We start from the raw sequence: 20,751 nt of genomic DNA on the forward strand, positions 1-20,751 counted from the left end.
AAAAGTCGTTTCAGTTTTTACACGGGGCCATATGTCGCTTTTCCCAGGCGAATAGGCAGTCCAGTACTGCCGATATTTAAGTTTTTTTAACGGGGCCATACGTGGCTACCTGCTAGAGAAATATATATAGCCTTTTACTAAAGTCGTTTCAGTTTTTACACGGGGCCATATGTGGCTGTCCACAGATGAAAAGACAGTCCAGTACTACCTACAAGAGAAATATATAGCCTATTACTAACGACGATTCAGTTTTTACATGGGGCCATATGTCGCTGTCCCCAGGCGAATAGGCAGTCCAGTTCTGCCGATATTTAAGGTTTTTTAACGGGGCCATACGTGGCTACCTGCAAGAGAAATATATAGCATATTACTAAAGTCGTTTCAGTTTTTACACGGGGCCATATGTCGCTGTCCCTAGGCGAATAGGCAGTCCAGTACTGCCGATATTTAAGTTTTTTACACGGGGCCATACGTGGCTACCTGCTAGAGAAATATATAGCCTTTTACTAAAGTCGTTTCAGTTTTTACACGGGGCCATATGTGCCTTTCATAGATGAAAAGACAGTCCAATACTGTCGATATTTAAGTTTTTTACACGGGGCCATACGTGGCTACCTGCTAGAGAAATATATATAGCCTTTTACTAAAGTCGTTTCAGTTTTTACACGAGGCCATATGTGGCTGTCCACAGACGAATAGACAGTCCAGTACTGCGGAGATTTAAGCTTTTTACACGGGGCCATACGTGGCTACCTACAAGAGAAATATATAGCCTATTTCTAAAGTCGTTTCAGTTTTTACATGGGGCCATATGTCGCTGTCCACAAGCAAATAGACAGTCTATAACTTTTAAGTTTTTTACACGGGACTATAAGAAGCAATTATATACGAATTATCATAATAAGTCTGGCTGGACAACCATTCGTTACGTTCACCACTGTTCTTTATATGTAATGTTTTAAAGATTTTTTTCCATTTGATAGAGTTCTACAATATTTTTTAAACGTACCGTAATAAGCTGTATGATAGGCGGACCGAGGAAGAAAATACACAGATTTAGTGTTCTAGTACTCAGCGGTTTATGGCCCACAATCACTGTAGCGATTGATGGCCATAAGAGAGACCCTTTTCAACGGAAGTAATTGTAATGCAAATAATTTTGTGTCAAACTGGAACATGCAGACAATTAAAGCATGCAACAAAGGATAATTTAACAATTTTAACCAGTGAAACGTTACAGATAGAGTTGGTGGACAGACATCTGTAGGATATCATCGTTATTTTCTAAATGCACTTTGTCAAAAACCATGCGAAGAATATTCTGGATGCAGAAGGATCAGATTTCACAGATAATAACCTTATAAATGGGTTAGTGTTTTGTTTTCTGAATAAAACACAGCTTATTTTATGTTTATGACTGGTAGATATCATCACTTGTCTAAAGAATAAAAGAAAAACAGCTTCTCAAGTAGGCCTACAGTGCACTTAAAACTTGCAAGGTAAGGACAGTTTAGTTATTGCTTCTCTTGTTTTATTTTTGTTATGTACAGTTAGATTTAGTTGACAAATTCAGATCATCACAGTATTTGTTCGGGGTAATAAAATAAATAACACATGGGTTTGTGGGTAACAGTAAAAATATCATCCCTCGTATAAATACTGTTACCCTCGGCGTAGTATTTTCCTCGGGATGATATTTTTACTGTTACCCACAAACCCATGTGTTATTTATATATTATTACCCCTCACTTTTTCGTAATGTTAATTTCCCATAGGCCTCAGGGAGTTATTCTTACTGTTAATGCAAGTGTACCACGTGACTAGGAATTTTGTACTGTTACATAGGTAACAGTATTTTTAACAGTATAAAATCTGGTCACGTGGTCTATTTTCTAAATACAATGAAATAAAATGGCCGCCATTTTTTCTCTCGATTCATTATAATTTTCGACAATAGGGCCTAGGGCATCACCAAAGTAACTATTACTCTCATAAAATTTAGTTCTTTGCACCCTAGAGTTCTTTTCGTGTATAAAATATCTTATTGTTGAATAGTCAAAAAGTAAACATCCGTTTTCAACGGAAGTAATTGTAAAGTAATGTGAATACAAAATGTAATTTTGTGTCAAAATGGAACATGCAGAGGATTTAAGCATGCAACAAATGATTATTTAACAATTTTAACTAGTGAAACGTTACAGATAGAGTTGGTGAACAGACATGTGTAGGGTGTCATCGTTATTTTGTAAATGCGCTTTGTCAAAAACCATGCCAAGAATATTCTGGATACAGAAGGATCAGATTTCACAGATCATAACCTTATAAATGGGTTAGTGTTTTGTTTTCTAAATAAAACAGCTTATTGTTTGTTTATGACTGGTAAATATCATCACTTGCTTAAAGAATAAAAGAAAAACAGCTTCTTAAGTAGACCTACAGTTCACAGGTAAGAGCAGTTCAGTTATTGCTTCTCTTGGTTTATTTTTGTTACAGTTAGATTTAGTTTACAAATTCAGATAAATCACAGTATTTGTTCGGGGTAATAAAATAAATAACACATGGGTTTGTGAGTAACAGTAAAAATATCATCCCTCGTAATAATACTGTTACCCTCGGCTACGCCTCGGGTAACAGTATTTTCCTTGGGATGATATTTATACTGTTACCCACAAACCCATGTGTTATTTATATACTAATTACAGCACATTAGGACAATAGCAATTATATAAATCTAATGCATTCTCGTTAATATAAATAAATGTGTGTATTATTAGGTATAAAGAATGTTATATAGCTATATAAATAGGTTGTTGTGTATAACCATCTATATATAGAATCAAACTTTAAAGAATTTATAAAAAATCAGCAACCTAATGGTATTAAAGACAAAAATGATTATTTTTTTCATTAATTGACAGCAGCCTCGTGTATAGTCCATATAAACTTTACGATTATCCCAAAAAGCGACGTTACAAATGACAGTATTATAAAAGATATATTTAATGTAAAACAACGACGAGTTATTAATTTTTTCGTACAAGATATTGCACCGACTCTGCATATGGTTTAACGACAGAATTACGTATGTGATGATCTTTATTTCTTTTATGCATTACATTCCACTTCAAACTTGCATTCAAAATACAACAAATATAAACAGAATTGACCGAGCATAAGATTGGCCGAGCATATGTTACTTTACTATATCATGCAACTATACAGTTGAATTAAATTAAGCTGAACGCGTTTCATTTCTTGCTTTAAGAAAAGTAAAACGAACTTAGTAGAGTATTGTAAAAATATATAAACTTAGATGTGTAGACTTGGCGGGCTAGTGTCGTGAAGTCAACTAACTTCTTTATTCATTTTTTTGTTTTAGTTTTTTTTGTTTGTTTTTTGTTGTTGTTTTTTTTGTTAAGATTAACGCCGCACCACACTTTCAAGGTCCGTGGCGACTTTCATGCTTTACTTTTAAGTATGAACTAAGGTGCCACTCCGTGATTTATTTCCGGCACTAACGGGCACCCAGGTAGAGCCACCAACGTTCCGTAAGCTTGCTGTATAGATTCCTCACATACTTGAATACAAAGTCCCCGGCGGGTTCCGAACCTACAGCGGTGAGGAGCAGTGGTTTGAACTCAACACTTTAACCACTCGACCACACCTTTTTTAAATGATATAAAGGTAGAAAAGGAACTTTACGGAATTGTAATATCAACGGTGCATATATATTTTAATGGTTTTCAGTGATTAACATAGACACATCACATGAAAATAAAAAAAAGTTCCTGCAATTTGTTATATATATATATATATATATATATATATATATATATATATATATATATATATATATATATATATATATATATATATATATATATATATATATATATATATATATACTTTCACATTTACAGAGAAAAAATATCTTCTCGTCAAACGTCAAAAGCAAGAAATCAACGACTGAAATGTATCTAATGTGGGTAAGAACTATTTCAAATAAATCTTTGATTGTGTATTTTATGATTTATTAGTTTTTATTCATTTTACTGTAATGCTAACACAACATTTTTGGGGAAATTTTATTATTTTAAGCGATTAGATCTTCTCCATATAAGTTGCCTAAATCAATCTTTTAGATCGCCGACATATGTTAATAAGAAAATAAAATAAGCCTTGGTACACCTCACTTTGGGGTCCATTACACTTTGAGGGCAGTTTTTGATACACAGATATGCATTGTTTAACATTTGACAAACGACCGCACTTTGGAATCATCATAAAATTAATCCATTTTTAATCCATGAACAATTAATTTTAGTGATATTGTAAAGTAACTTCATGTAGTAAAGTTAACTAAGAGTAAGTCGGACGATATATTATTTTATTTCGTTATATCTAAGGATTGCTTTTTGCATTTGATTATGTATATGTCTCATAGAATAGAGACTTTAAAGTGAGATCTTTAAATTATATATGTTGAGGGGTATTGAGTGTAATAATACATTAGATAACACATTATTGAAAGTGACATTGTGTGCTAATTTATTCATTGTCAAGTTTAATATGTATTAATTTCACAAAACTGTTATAAATGCGATCGACCAGTTGGTTTTGGAAAATGTTAGATAAAAAATAAATCTGCAAACAATTTGTATACGTTTCTTTAAGCGATGACAAGTGGTCCAAATATTTAGAAAATTCGAAAATTGTGAAATAAGGTTGAAATGAATTTACAACTGTATTCCTCACTCAACTTGACCGTGATTGATGTTGCCTCTAACTTACTTGTTACAAGTCATTAAACAGAAATTGAATTGTTTGAAAATAAGACATGATAATTTATGTAATTTATTACATTCCGATCAATTTTAAATCTGTTGTTCAATATGGTACCAAAACTCAACAGAAAGCATTACGCAGCATCTGTTATTTAAGGAATATATGTATGTACATTTACAAATTAAGTATTTTGTTATAAAGTCATAATTTTGTAATTTTTAAAGATGTAAAATTGATAAAACATTTACAACTTACAATTTATAAGCAATACATACATATTTAATGACTGTTAAAGCTGAATTTATATTGCACTGAGCAAGATTATAAAATTGCACAGTGGTGTATCTAAGTATAAACGGCCATGTTGAACCTTAATATTTTAAGGTTGCAGATCGAAAATAAGTCAGTAGTCAGTATATAAGCAGGACTTAGTTGGCATCTTCAGAACTTTGCGGTCGGAACCCAAAGTGCGTTGGACGGTGTATGCTGGATTCGATAATGTGTCTTTTAGACGCTTAATTTCCAATATATTCGAATATTTTTCTTCAGTGTACTTTATTTATAATACTTAGCTGTAGAACTCTTAAAAATTACCAAGGAGTGTGAAATATTTTCAAGATTTTTTGAAAAGCAAAATATTTCAAAATCTTTACTTAGCTAAACCTTCGAGAAATAAAAAAGCTTGCGATTCGGTATTTGAAACACCTTGCCAATTATCTATCATTAAGTACATATCCTAGATTTACGGAAAATGCCGGAATGTTAAGAACTTCATGATGTTAACAATTGTTATAATTTTCACAGATAAAGGAACTTCTGATTGTGGCTTGTATGATTTACACTGGCGGTTGCACAATTGTCAACGATTACGACGGACATATGAAATTCGAATGTGCTAGTCGTAACCAGTTCATATCCCGTGTCTCGAGTGTACACAGCAATCATCGAGAAGATCGTGTATTCCACATGAGTTGTCGAAATTTTCCAATTAATGTTGCTGGTCTGACGCCATCGTGCTATTGGACAGGTATTTTATGCTTTCTTGATTTACTTGTTTGGCTTATTTTTAAGCTGAAAGTGATCAGATGTGAGTTTTTGTGATAGCATGCCGTCTGGCGTAGTCTTGCGTCGGGATCCAAAATTTACACCCAGTATGTTGATAACAAATCTTCAATCTTATTTCTAGTTACCCACTACCGTATAAGTACTTATTTCTGCGTGCTTAATATACAGAGATTCTTCTTAAAATAAGGGGTTTTCAATTTCTGCGTATCTTATTTCTGCGATGTGATCATTCTCCCATTGTTGCGTTTTATGCCTGCGTTTTAATGCGTATTTGTACAAAAAGGAATTTCGTCATCAGTAAGTCTATTATATTTTTGTTTGTATTAAAATTATCTTACGTTGGTTTCCGTTCTTAAAAACTTTGAAAAACTAAGTGAATATGTTTCTGTTGTATTCGCTTTAAGTGTATATGTATCAGGCAATGAGGTTGTGAATTTTACTATCATTTTTTTCTGAACTAAAGAGATCAAAATAGTGTCAATATGCTCATTATGTATTTAAAATTGTATATTTCAGGGTATATAAACGACTGGGACAAACAGATGATATTTCAATGCTCCGGTAATGGGTACATAGGTGGATTTCAAAGTGACCACCACAATCGCCATGAAGACAGGAGATGGAAGGTCAAATGTTGTAACATGAAAGGTAGATTTTGTTACGTTTTAATCATAAAGTTTTGTAACCGCTTTCAGTGTTTTGCTTACTTCGAAACTGGAAGATGGCATCTCGGTTATTTTGTGCGCCTCTCAACCAAAAAGGTTCGTCTGAGAACGATTTGACTTCCTGTAAAATATACAGGAAAGAATTGAATAGAGGTAGAATGTCCATCGGTCATTTTGAAATCAGGGAATCTCATTTGCCATTCTAAAATGAGATATAAATAGAATTTTATAAGTTTTGTCTAAAATAACGAGACCACCAGTAACACTCATGAAAACTCATGTGCATAAAAAATACTGAAAGACACCACATACAAACTCTGGATTTTTCTGGTACTCTCATTTCAGTTTTCGTGATATTAAGATTATTGATGTGTACAATTGATTTAAATCTTGATTTGAATCTCATGATTCTTATACATGTACCTATGCATATTAATGAAGCAGATATTAGTTTGTACATAAATACGCCAGTGAAAGGTACAGTTACCGAAACAAGACAGTTTCATTTGTAGGAACATAACTTAATTAAACCATTAAATGTCATGTCAAATGTCGTGGTAATAGTATTTTCAGCAATTCAGAATAGGGACACGTTATTACTGTCATTATTAAACATGGGCTGAGCTAACATTTCTTTATCTATTAAAAAAAAACGAAATTACCTTAGCAGGTTTACATCGGCCGAATATCTTTATAAAGATACGTCTTGTATGGGAATTTATAGGAATCAGCAAAACATCACTTTTTTCTATGAATTGTATCAGTACGGATTAGTCCAAGGAATCCAGACGCTCAACAAATACTCTATCATTAATGTTTAAATTACACAATGTATGTCCGTCACACCAGGTAATAGTATAATTTTATTTATTCTTCAGGAATTTACTTAGCTGGATGTAACCATACTCCCTGGACCAACGACTGGGATAACAAGCAGAACTTTAATGTCGAACCTAACCGAGTTATGACAGGCATCAACTCAATTCATAGTAATCAAAAAGAGTAAGTTAAATCACTAAAAGCAACACGCCTCTAACTTGAAATCATTTAAAGCAACACGCCTTTAAGTTTAAGTCATTTAAAGCAGCAAGCCTCCAAGTTGTATTCATTTCAAGCACACCTCTAAGTTGAAATCATTTACAACAGCATGCCTCGAAGTTGAAATCATTTAAAGCAACACGCCTCCAAGTTGAAATCATTTAAAGCAACACTCCCAAAGTTGAAATCATTTAAAACAGAAGGCATCCGAGCTGAAATCATATAAAGCAGTACGCTTCAAAGTTAAATCTTTTAAAAGCAGCACACCTTCAAGTTGAAATAGTTGAAAACATTTAAAGTACCACGCCTACAAGTTAAAATAGTTGAAATCATATAAAGCAGCACACCTCTAAGTTCAAATCATTTAAAGTTACACGACTCCGAGTTGATATCAATTAAAGAAGCAAGCCTTCAAGTTAAAATAGTTTTTAAGTAAGACGCCTCCAACTTATAGTTATTAAGCACGCCCCAACATTAATTACAATAACCTTTAGAACTGTTCTATTAAATGTATGTAAAGTGTATAAATTAAATGCTTTGACTCAGCCAAAAATGCTTTTAATGGTTAGTATGGTTTTATGTGGCCAAGAAGAACAAAGGGGTACCACATAAAACTTTTAGACAGTTAGAACGTCTGATTGCGTGTCCGTACTAGCTTTACCTTTTCCGGCAAGTAAGACATATCTCAAGTTCTCATGTAGCTTTGATTACGCTTTAACTACACCACAAAGTCTATTGATTAACTTTGCAAATACCAAAATTGTGGCCTGCTACCTTTCTCTTTTTCAGTAAATTTCCTTTTAAGCACTTGAAAAAAAAACATCGCAAAGTTGTCTTGCATACATATTTAGTATCATTCAGTGAATAACTGTATTCAAAAGCTTTAGATCACTTTTTGGCATACGAAAACCTTTAAGGACATGAATGATGACATGTCCGGGTCCCTCATTAAGCCGAAGGTAGAGTGTTTTTTTAATTCCTTGGACTTAACTATAAAATTATGTTTAAATAGATCTAACAGTGTTAGAATATTTAACTCGCCGTAGCGTATTTCCCGATCGGTCAAAATTTTGCTCTTGTATTTTTATGCTCCCGAAGGGAGGCATTATTAAATTGCACCCTCTGTCCGTCTGTCTGTCTGTGCGTCCCCACTTAATTCGTGTCCGGACTGTAACTTTGTGATACATGGAGGGATTTTGAAATAACTTAGCACAAATGTCTACCACATCAAGACGATTTGTCGCGTTCAAGAATTACGTCCCTACCTCGTCCGTCTGTCTGTCCATCCGTCTGTGCGTCCCCACTTAATTCGTGTCCGGACTGTAACTTTGTCATACATGGAGGGATTTTGAAATAACTTGGCACAAATGTCCACCACATCAAGATGATGTGTCGCGTCCAAGAATTACGTCCCTACCTTTTCCGTCTGTCCGTCCATATGTGCGTCCCCACTTAATTTAATTCGTGTCCTGACTGTAACTTTGTCATGCATTGAATGATTTTAAAATAACTAGGCATAAATGTCTATCACATCAAGACGATGTGTCGCGTCCAAGAGTTACGTCTCTACCTCAAATGTCAAGGTCACAATATCATTTTGAAGTTTCACTTTATCACAATTAGAGTTTATAGGTACACACATTCGTGTCCGGGGTGTAACTTTGTCATGCATGGAAGGATTTTAAAATAACTAGGCATGAATGTCTACCACATCAAGACGATGTGTAGCGACAAAGACCCATATGTCCCTACCTTTAAGGTCAATGTCACATTTATAGTTTGAAGGTACTCATTCTCTCGAGAAGAGTTTGAAGATACACATTGATGTCCGGACTGTAACTTTGTCATGCATAGTAGGATTTTAAAATAACTTGGCACAAATGTCTACCATATCAAGACAATGTGTAGCGGCTAAGGTTCATGTCCGTCTGTCCGTGTGTCCCCACTTACACAACAATCATGTCCAGACTGTAACTTTGTCATGCATTGAGTGATTTTGAAATAATTTGGCACACATGTCTGTCTCATAACAACATTTTGTCGCGTCCAGGAACCACGTCCCTTCTTCAAAGGTCAAGGTCACACTTATATTTTGAAGGTTTATGCTATCAAGAACAGAACAATATTCAACAAATATATACTTTCATTCTCTTTTCTTTTCATAATACCTGCATGCTTAAGAAACCTTTTCGGGGGCATTCGTCACTTGGGTGTCAAATAAAACACATTTTCATATATTTACGTGCAAACATAGTACAACAGATATTATCTTTCTGTAAATATTGACCAATCTTTCTTCATTTACAATAAATGAAATATTAAACCTAAAAAATAACATTAAAATTGCGAGGTCGACATTTTGTGTCAACGGAACTTCCAAATCCACCAGAGTAAACATACATTGAGCTGCTTGCAATTAATAAAAAAAATATTCCAATTCAGTTGGAATTCAATAGGTGGAATGGCAAGCAGCAAAATGAATGTTAACTCGTGTGGATTTGGCAGTTTTTGTCGACCTAACAAGATAATAAATTGGCAGGAGATTATGGGTGCAGTTGATGTTTGTTCTTGCAAATTCTGATATATTAAATAAATATTTCTGTGTTTGCGTAAGATTATTCCAAGCACTTAATTCTGTAATTGTATGTCACTTAATGAGAAGTCATGACGAAAGTTTAATTCCAAATACATAGATAAACTTCTGTCGTTTTTATAATAATTTGTTTAATAGACTATGTTGAAAAAAATAATTCATATTAAATTTGCACAGAAATTTTTTACCAATGTACATATATGAATGTAATTTTGGGGATAACTTTTACTTAATGACATTGAAAACATATTGATAATTGATATAGATTTATGATTTTTAAACACATAAACATTTGTTTTTCCTTTAAATTCTTTGGAAAAAAAAAATATCAATGACCTAAGTTTTCGTTTATCTCATTTTTGTAGGAATATTACATTGTGTATGTACTTACCTAACATTCGATAAATACTGAAGCCACCATTTTAGTTTCCAAATAATGACGATATAATGGCAATCGCAACTACTCGACCCTTTCCGTCAGTCTTCGGATAAGGACCTCGAACACAATAGTATGAATACACAGAACGGATGCGGTATTTCGGTCTAACCTACGCTAAGAAACTAAAGATGTAAACAAATAGTAATTTAATGATGGGAGTTGTTGACAAGTTTATTTCCAATAAATGTAGTAAAAGTCCACCTAAAATAAGTGAATTCATAGGTACAAAAGCAAACAATACATTATTTATTTATTTTTATTATTATGGTTGTAGAAACCGAAAGTACAAAAAACCAACCTGTTAACATTTAGTCGGATTTGTTTAAAATTGAATATCAGTGGGCATATTTAAATTACAAATTGTTGTCAGACATATTTTCAAGCAAAAGAGTGTCGGAACAGACATTAGGTGTCAAATATATACATTCGTTTAACATTATCTCTGTTTCTGTTTACATCTGAAACCACGTGGTAGAACTACTTTCAATCCGTATTGTTTCCGAGGTTATTATAGATAATAGCCGAAGCAGTTCCGAATGGATATAATGGAAAACCTCAATCTCAAGAAGTAGGCAATATGAAAAGACGAGAGCGGGATTAATTTTATTACGATTTTACCCGAAATAAGCCGATGTTAACCGATTCAATATGTCTACAAGTTTCAAGTTTTCAAGTTTTATTGATACACTCAGCATATTTACAAGTAGTAATAATTAAAATATTTGATGAAGTGTTTTAGAGTAATATATATTTTGCTTATTCTTAAATATTTTATTTTGTTTGAATTCTGAGAAAGTTTTATACAATTTGATCGTTCTGACAAATGAAAAGATATCCCTCAGGAATGTGTCGTTCATTTTTTTCATTGTTTTTAATGGACCGTATTACATTCAGTACTTAAAGCATTTTACTGTTACCTTATTTTCTTCAGAAATTAGTTGATATTTGAAGTGACAAGATCATTTATGCCTCATCATGTTTCTTATACTTATTCTTTTTTATTCCATTTTTTCTTAATCTTTCCAGAGACCGCCTTTACAGGTACATGACGTGTGAACCTATTCGCATTAAGAAGGATCGGCTGTGATCGACAGAGACACCTGAATTACAGGGAATTACAGGGGAATGCACCTTGAATTACAACGAATTAACTTTGAATTTCAGTGAACAAAATTACTTGCATGTACTCCTTTAATATTCTTTCTAAATGCAACATTTTTTCTTCTTTCCGTTTGTACATCAGAGACTGACATTTTACATATACTTGTAATTGTCATAACATGCTTTAAGGCCCATTAAGCCTTGACAATGGATTTATTTTCTTAAACATTATACGTTTTGGTGCCTATTAAACCGTTTTTTACTTATTGTCAATAGTACTGAACCAAACTTTGTTTCTTTTGGGTTTTGATAATTAGTACGGTTAAAGTTAATTTGGCATTCTAGTAAGGTAGCCAAAATATCTTTTTGTTTACATTTTGTTACCTTTAATCATTTTAAATTCAGCACTATTTGCTTCATGTTAAAAGCATATAATAAGTCCATTATTACAGCATCTTAAAAACACATGTTTGCACTTTCTACAAAAGAAAAAAGATTCATTTCTGAGGTTGAATGTGCCTTTAATCTTTATTCAATTGTGTTGCCCTGCTTTACTTATATTCAAGTTATCGTTTGGCAATATTGGCCCGAGACATTTGCGTACTCAACGATCATTCGTCTGAAATTATCGGATTCAGAAGCTAAAATCTAATAGTGTAACACTCATTGCTAGCCTCAGTGATAGACTTTTCAACTGAAGTTGGTAATTTCAAATCATGTTGAAACTATTTTTATTTACATTTTATTACATTGTGTATTTTCATCATTATTGTTTTGTGAAACATGACCACTTGCATGCGAATCAACCAATGTAAAACAATTAATGAAATATTATATATTCATATGTTTATTAAGGTTATGAACTTAAAATGATTATATATGCGAGGAATTAAACAAGTACATAGAATTCACCCACTCATGCTGCATATATCTTTAAAAAGAAAGAAATACCAGTAAATTGTTAAGAAAATTTGAAAAAAAGAGTTATTCGGGAGATTCTTACTTGCAAACATGTGATTACAATTCCATTGTACTTACCACTAGGCCATCGGGACGTAATTATTGATTGAAATAACAAGAATTATAATATCATTTAAAGCCAATGTGCAAATCATAACTTATTAAGGAACCTAACGAAAAACATCCGAAAATTTATCAGTCTAAGGTCAATATTGCCAAACAATATGTATTGCTTTGTTTGTTTCGCCATAATAAGTATAATGTTGTAGCAATGTACATTATTTTTATACAGCAAATTTCCTTTATTGAGAAAAATTGAAACTACTCTGTGAATTGACTGCAGCCGTGTATATAAATTATATAACCAATGAAAAGCGACGTAACAAACAAAAATGAATTTACTGCATCCGTTGTTATAAATTATATAACCAATGAAAAGCGACGTAACAAACAAAAATGAATTGACAGCAGCCGTGTTTGTAGATTATGTAAACGTCAGGATTATCCAATTATAAGCAACGTTACACACGTGCAGTATTATGAATGAATATTTTAAAAGCAAATAGACATTGAACATCACATATTTTGTATTTTATGTTTTCATGGTAGCATAATAGCATCTTAAAGTCAACATATTTTAGTAAATGCAAAAGAGTTGTAAATCTGCCCTTTTCTGTACACGATCCTTTAACATCAGGCATATACTGCATGTAGTAAATTTTTGATTTTACAAAACTTTATTTTATAAGAGATTAATCAGAAATTTTTGAGAGTTATGAAAAGTTGTGTACTGAAAATAATATGTCTCAATGTTTGCCACTTTATGTATGTACTTATCCTGAGCTTATTAATGAATAAAAGGATTGCATTCTAACTTTTTAGAATTTACAGTTCTTTTTATTTTTTCCCACGAATGCTGAAAATTTGACAACACGCAACTCGGCTCTTCACCCCACTTCTTGCCCTTTCGCGCCACTACTTTTGAAAAGTGGCGACATACAGATTTATGGAATCCTCCAGGAGTAGTATAGTTTCAAATTGGTTTAAACAGTATTTATTTCATATAATACAAACATATACAATTATGATACAACGACATTATATAAACAGGATTAAAATGGAAGTCAAAGACTTATGTAGATTTCTTTCCCGTGAATTGTAAAAATAAAGCAAATTATAATGTAACAACACGTACAAGTACACTAGTTACTAACATGAAATAATTACATAATTACGCCTAGAAAGAGTAAGATAAGTAATGAAAATACAACAAACGACGAAAAAAAGAGAGAGAATTACAACTAATTGGCGATCATATATAAAGAGGGTACGGAAGGGAAAAAAAGCTCGATCTTAAGTCTAAACAAATATTTTCTACTTATTAATGTTTAAACTATGAACACTCAAGAATTATAGTAAAGAAGAAGCATATATAGAACATACATCTCGTTCTCTGAGAAGTTTAGTTTGCACGAAAGACAAAACTTGCTACTTGTTTCTAATAACATTCTTAATGAAAATCATTATTCAACAAATCGTCGAGAGCAATCCTTTCCGCCAAACTCGCACACAATGGAACGGAGCGGTATTTCGTCAAATAAATATGTAAGCAAATAGTAATTTAATACTGGCAGTTGTTGAACTAAGTTTATTCCAATATATCGACTAAAGGTTCGCCTAAATTAAGTAGATTTATAACAGTACATGTACTTATTATTTGGTTGTAAAAACCGAAACCGGTTGACATTAATTAAGATTTGTTTACAATTGTACATCGGCGTGCATTTTTAAATTGATTATGATTGTCAGACATATTTTCAATAATAATTTTACCGAAAAAGACTTTATTTTCGTTTGCATCGATATACATTTTCAAAAATTCCACAGTCTGCTAAAACCGCGTAGTAGAAGTTCTCCTTGATTTAATTTATTTTTCTTTTCGCCACAGACCTCTTATATGAATAAGAAGTTAAACTTAAAACTAGCCGTTAAAGCGGCCTCCTGCTTTTCTAAAGATGAAATATGTTACTTTTAGAAAAATCGTTTTATAAAATTGTCAAATCATGGTGGAATCGATGAAAAACATACAACAGTAAAGAACCCCCTTGGTACCGCTAATCTACCGGTCCGCTCAGTATATGTACGTACATTAGTAAAGTTACTGAATTAGTAAAATTACTGAAATGCTTAGTTTGAAACAACACAGAATTGTTTTTCAAAAGCTCAAGGCCGAAAGCGGCTACGCTGCATAAATCTCTCGATGAATACTGCTCTTCTGTTGCGATGTAACGAATATAGCTCCCCAGAGCTATATTCGTTAAATACGAAGCTTTATTTGTCAACAACGTGCATCAATTTCAAAAATACGAAGTCCTATGTCTGCAATGTTAATGTAAAATCGGGAGCAGCAGTATTTAGTCCAAGGTTAACCGAAATAAACGGAAACTATCAAACGGCTCTACGTTTACTTACGAAATAACACGTACTAACACGTAATTTGTCGATAATTGCCGATTTCATCACCCATGGTCTACCTTAAGTACATAAGAAAAGTATGTATATCATAATCTTTACTAGCTTAAATATGATGTCCTATTATAATGTATAGGAGTTTTTCAATATATATAGTGGTATTGTTGATGGTGATGATGTACAGATGTTGATGATAATGATGATGATGATGATTATCATGATGTTACCGATCATTATGATGATGACAGTTGTGATAATGTTCTGATGATGACGATTGTGATGATTTGATGATAAACTGTTAGTGATGATTAAGATGTACTGGTGATAATAACGAATTTTCATGACATACTTAAAATGATGATGATGGACTGACCATGATTATGATGATGATTGACTGACCATGATTATAATGATGATTGACTGACCATGATTATGATGATGATGATTGACTGACTGACCATGATTATGATGATGATTGACTGACCATGATTATGTTGATGATTGACCGACCATGATTAAGATGATGATTGACTGACCATGATTTTGATGATGATTGACTGACCATGATTATGTTGATGATTGACTGACCATGATTATGTTGATGATTGACTGACCATGATTATGATGATGATTGACTGACCATGATTATGATGATGATTGACAGACCATGATTATGATGATGATTGACTGACCATGATTATGTTGATGATTGACCGACCATGATTATGATGATGATTGACAGACCATGATTATGATGATGATTGACTGACCATGATTATGATGATGATTGACAGACCATGATTATGATGATGATTGACTGACCATGATTATGTTGATGATTGACCGACCATGATTATGATGATTGTAAGAATGGTGACAATGATGACGCACTGATGACTATGGTGGTTGTGATGATGAAGACGATGATGATAATTATTATGACAAATATGATGATGCCTTTAAATTAGTATGTTCATCGTTCGATAAAATGTTTAGTTGAACTAGCGAACGGTAGCACGTTTTTTCTCACGAACGATGTTCAGATCACGTCAGTATATCATACTAATATATATATATGTATATTAATTGTACATGATAGTATTCTCTATTCCTCGAATTAATAGTATAATATTTGGATATTTGTCTCTTCCTCGTAATAAGGTATTAGTGTGTATATTATGTCTCTTGACTATCAAAATCAAATTAAGGGTAATCTAGTCACTGTATTATTAGTTATTATTATTATATAATATAATATATACTCTTTATTCTAACTATTCTATTGGAGCATAAAGGTATCGCTAAAATACATTGGATAAAAATATAGTCGATGATACAGGATATAGGGAATTCTCTAGTTCCTTTTCTCTATTTCAATCACTCCTGATAGTAAGGTAACAGATAATGAAATTATCGTAATATGGTATTTATACAGCTCTCTAGTAGCCTAATATTATATTGATTTAATTTATATCTGCTATATATATATTGAGATTATTGCATTATGGTATTCTCATATAGAATCTAGAAATATTGCATTGCAATAATAATAGTTATCTATCATATATATATATGTATATAGTTGATCATATTGGAATATAGGGATATCATAGTTCCTTTTCTTATCTATCTTCTCGTATATTATTTTTTTTAGTGATATCTATGTAATGGTAATAATGCGTTAATATTTGAAATTGACATCCAGTTGTCTGTATGATTATATTATGCACTATTTATTGAATTGCTATAGAATTTGTTTTCAATCATTTATAATATTCATTATGGAATATATTAGAATTTCTACTTATTATATTTTGTTAATTAAATGTTAAGTATTGTCTGAATAATGGATATTTTAGGTACTCAGTTTCCTTTTATTTTCTTTTTTGTATTACATTGAATAAGATTTAATATCTAAAAGATTTAGTTTTTACATTACTTAGTTGCATAGTTTATTGTTTTAATATTTCTGTATTATGTAATTTGGTTCAAGGTATCTATTATATATAATTATATTCACTGTAAATTTAAAGGCATACTTGCAATTGAATTTATTATATTTGTGTTAAAATTGAATAATGTTCTTAGGTCTTATTTCTGATCTTATTTGTTTTTTCGTATATAGAACATGAGTTAAAAAAAAAATTGTTAATTGTTAAAGTCGAATAAAGGAATATGGAACCAGTTCCTTATTTCTTATTCAACTCCGAATACGGAACAGAAGAAAATAAGTAAAGAAAGACATCAGTTGCAGTTATTTTTGATAAATTTGCATAAGAATTGCAAGAATCAATCATTAAAATCATGAAGTAAAGCATCTACATAATTTTTTTGAAAAAAAAATGTTAAAGTCGAATACGGAATAGGGAACCAGTTCCTTATTCCTTATTCAACTCCGAATAAGGAACAGAAGAAAATATGTAAAGAAAAACACCAGTTGCAGTTATTTTTGATAAATTTGCATTAGAATTGCAAGGATCAATCATAAAAATCATGAAATAAAGCATCTCCATGAAAATATTTTGGAAAAAAAAATGTTCAGGTTCATTCGACTCCGAATAAGGAACAGAAGTAATTACGTAAAGAAAGACAGCAGTTGCAGTTATTTTTGATAAATTTGCATAAGAATTGCAAGAATCAATCATTAAAATCATGAAATAAAGCATCTACATAATGTTTTTTGAAAAATATGTTAAAGTCGAATAAGGAATAGGGAACCAGTTCCTTATTCCTTATTCAACTCTGAATAAGGAACAGAAGGAAATACGTAAAGAAAGACACCAGTTGCATTTATTTTTTATAAATCTGCATTAGAATTGCAAGGATCAATCATAAGAATCATGAAATAAAGCATTAGCATAAAAATATTTTGGAAAAAATATGTTCAGGTTCATTCGACTCCGAATAAGGAACAGAAGTTATTACGTAAAGAAAGACAGCAGTTGCAATTATTATTGATAAATCTGCATTAGAATTGCAAGGATCAATCATTAAAACCGTGAAATAAAGCATCTACATATTTTTTTTGAAAAAAATGTTAAAGTCGAATAAGGAATAGGGAACCAGTTCCTTATTCCTTATTCAACTCCGAATAAGGAACAGAAGGAAATACGTAAAGAAAGACACCAGTTGCAGTTATTTTTTTATAAATCTGCATTAGAATTGCAAGGATCAATAATAAAAATCATGAAATAAAGCATCTGCATAAAAAGTATTTTGTAAAAAAAAAATGTTCAGGTTCATTCGACTCCGAATAAGGAACAGAAGTTATTACGTAAAGAAAGACAGCAGTTGCAGTTATTTTTGATAAATCTGCATAAGAATTGCAAGGATCAATCATTAAAATCATGAAATAAAGCATCTACATATTTTTTTTTTTGAAAAAAATGTTAAAGTCGAATAAGGAATAGGGAACCAGTTCCTTATTCCTTATTCAACTCCGAATAAGGAACAGAAGGAAATACGTTAAGAAAGACACCAGTTGCAGTTATTTATGATAAATCTGCATTAGAATTGCAAGGATTAATCATAAAAATCATGAAATAAAGCATTAGCATAAAAATATTTTGAAAAAAATGTTAAGGTTCATTCGACTCCGAATAAGGAACAGAAGTAATTACGTAAAGAAAGACAGCAGTTGCAGTTATTTTTGATAAATCTGCATAAGAATTGCAAGGATCAATCATTTACATCATGAAGTAAAGCATTTATATAAAAAAAAAATTGTTAAAGTCGAATAAGGAATAGGAAACCAGTTCCTTATTCCTTATTCAACTCCGAATAAGGAACAGAAGGAAATACGTAAAGAAAGACACCAGTTGCAGTTATTTTTGATAAATCTGCATAAGAATTGCAAGAATCAATCATTAAAATCATGAAATAAAGCATCTGCATGAAAAATATTTTGGAAAAAAATGTTCAGGTTCATTCGATTCCGAATAAGGAACAGAAGTAATTACGTAAAGAAAGACAGCAGTTGCAGTTATTTTTGATCAATCTGCATAAGAATTGCAAGGATCAATCATTAAAATCATGAAATAAAGCATCTACATAATTCTTTTTTTTTTAAATGTTAAAGTCGAATAAGGAATAGGGAACCAGTTCCTTATTCCTTATTCAACTCCGAATAAGGAACAGAAGAAAATACGTAAAGAAACACACCAGTTGCAGTTATTTTTGATAAATCTGCATAGGAATTACAAGGATCAATCATTAAAATCATGAAATAAGCATTTACATATTATTTTTTGTGTGAAAAAAATGGTAAAGTCGAATAAGGAATAGGGAACGGGAACCAGTTCCTTATTCCTTATTCAACTCCGAATAAGGAACAGAAGGAAATACGTAAAGAAAGACACCAGTTGCAGTTATTTTTTTATAAATCTGCATTAGAATACGAATTATAGGAACACGTTTGTGACAGTAATAACATGAAACATTTACCCAAAAGTAAACATTTTTACATCCGTTTAACTAACTATTTATCTTGCTAAAATTGCTATCAAGAAAATGACGTTTGCTTACACGCCGCCATTGTTGCTCTTAAGTGCTAAATGGTGAACGTAACGAATAAGATTCCAAATTGTATGATTGATCATGGCAAGTCTAATGCAGATTTCTCAGAAATAATTGCAACCGGTTTCTTTCCTAGGGCATATTCTTCTGTTCCTTATTTGAGTTGAATAAGGAATACGGCACTGGTTCCCTATTCCTATATTTGACTTTGACATTTATTTCAAAATATTTTTTATGCAGATACTTTATGAAATGATTATAATGATTGTTCCTTGCAATTCTAATGCAGATTTATCAATAATAATTGCAACTGCTGTCTTTCTTTACGTAATTCCTTCTGTTCCTTATTCGGAGTTGAATAAGGAATAAGGAACTGGTTCCCTATTTCTTATTTGACTTTAACATTTAAAAAAAAAGAATTATGTAGATGCTTTATTTCATGATTTTAATGATTGATCCTTGCAATTCTTATGCAGATTAATCAAAAATAACTGCAACTGCTGTCTTTCTTTACATATTTTCTTCTGTTCCTTATTCGGAGTTGAATAAGGAATAAGGAACTGGTTCCCTATTCCTTTTTCGACTTTAACATTTTTTTCAAAAAAAAAAAAATATGTAGATGCTTTATTTCATGATTTTAATGATTGATTCTTGCAATTCTTATGCATATTTATCAAAAATAACTGCAACTGGTGTCTTTCTTTACGTAATAACTTCTGTTCCTTATTCGGAGTCGAATGAACCTGAACATTTTTTTTTCCAAAATATTTTTCATGCAGATGCTTTATTTCATGATTTTAATGATTGATTCTTGCAATTCTTATGCATATTTATCAAAAATAACTGCAACTGGTGTCTTCCTTTACGTAAAAACTTCTGTTCCTTATTCGGAGTCGAATGAACATGAACATTTTTTTTTCCAAAATATTTTTCATGCAGATGCTTTATTTCATGATTTTAATGATTGATTCTTCAAATTCTTATGCATATTTATGAAAAATAACTGCAACTGGTGTATTCGGAGTCGAATGAACCTGAACATTTTTTTTCCAAAACACTTTTTATTCAGATGCTTTATTTCATGCTTTTAATGATTGATTCTTGCAATTCTTATGCAT

The 20,751-nt window shown here is 31.7% G+C and overlaps 1 protein-coding gene across 1 annotated transcript; it reads left to right on the forward strand.

The window, feature by feature from the left end:
* The first annotated feature begins 2,146 nt into the window (after positions 1 to 2,146).
* On the forward strand, positions 2,147 to 13,524 carry LOC132757883 (hemagglutinin/amebocyte aggregation factor-like). The gene is made up of 6 exons (XM_060749380.1): positions 2,147 to 2,329; positions 3,921 to 3,986; positions 5,590 to 5,812; positions 6,367 to 6,498; positions 7,394 to 7,517; positions 11,612 to 13,524. Exons 2-6 carry the CDS (start codon positions 3,972 to 3,974, stop codon positions 11,670 to 11,672), a joined length of 555 nt encoding a protein of 184 aa, XP_060605363.1. The 5' UTR covers positions 2,147 to 2,329; positions 3,921 to 3,971; the 3' UTR covers positions 11,673 to 13,524.
* Positions 13,525 to 20,751: the final 7,227 nt, after the last annotated feature.

This window comes from Ruditapes philippinarum, unplaced genomic scaffold (genome assembly GCF_026571515.1).
Source record: "Ruditapes philippinarum isolate M1 unplaced genomic scaffold, ASM2657151v2 ctg9272_1_1_1_1, whole genome shotgun sequence".
Lineage (NCBI taxonomy): Eukaryota > Metazoa > Mollusca > Bivalvia > Venerida > Veneridae > Ruditapes > Ruditapes philippinarum.

Excerpts from the sequence above, each read along its gene's own strand:
- LOC132757883 (XM_060749380.1), top strand. Across the intron at positions 6,499-7,393 it reads CAAATGTTGTAACATGAAAG|GAATTTACTTAGCTGGATGT; the intron begins GTAGATTTTGTT and ends TTTATTCTTCAG. Across the intron at positions 7,518-11,611 it reads ATTCATAGTAATCAAAAAGA|AGACCGCCTTTACAGGTACA; the intron begins GTAAGTTAAATC and ends TAATCTTTCCAG.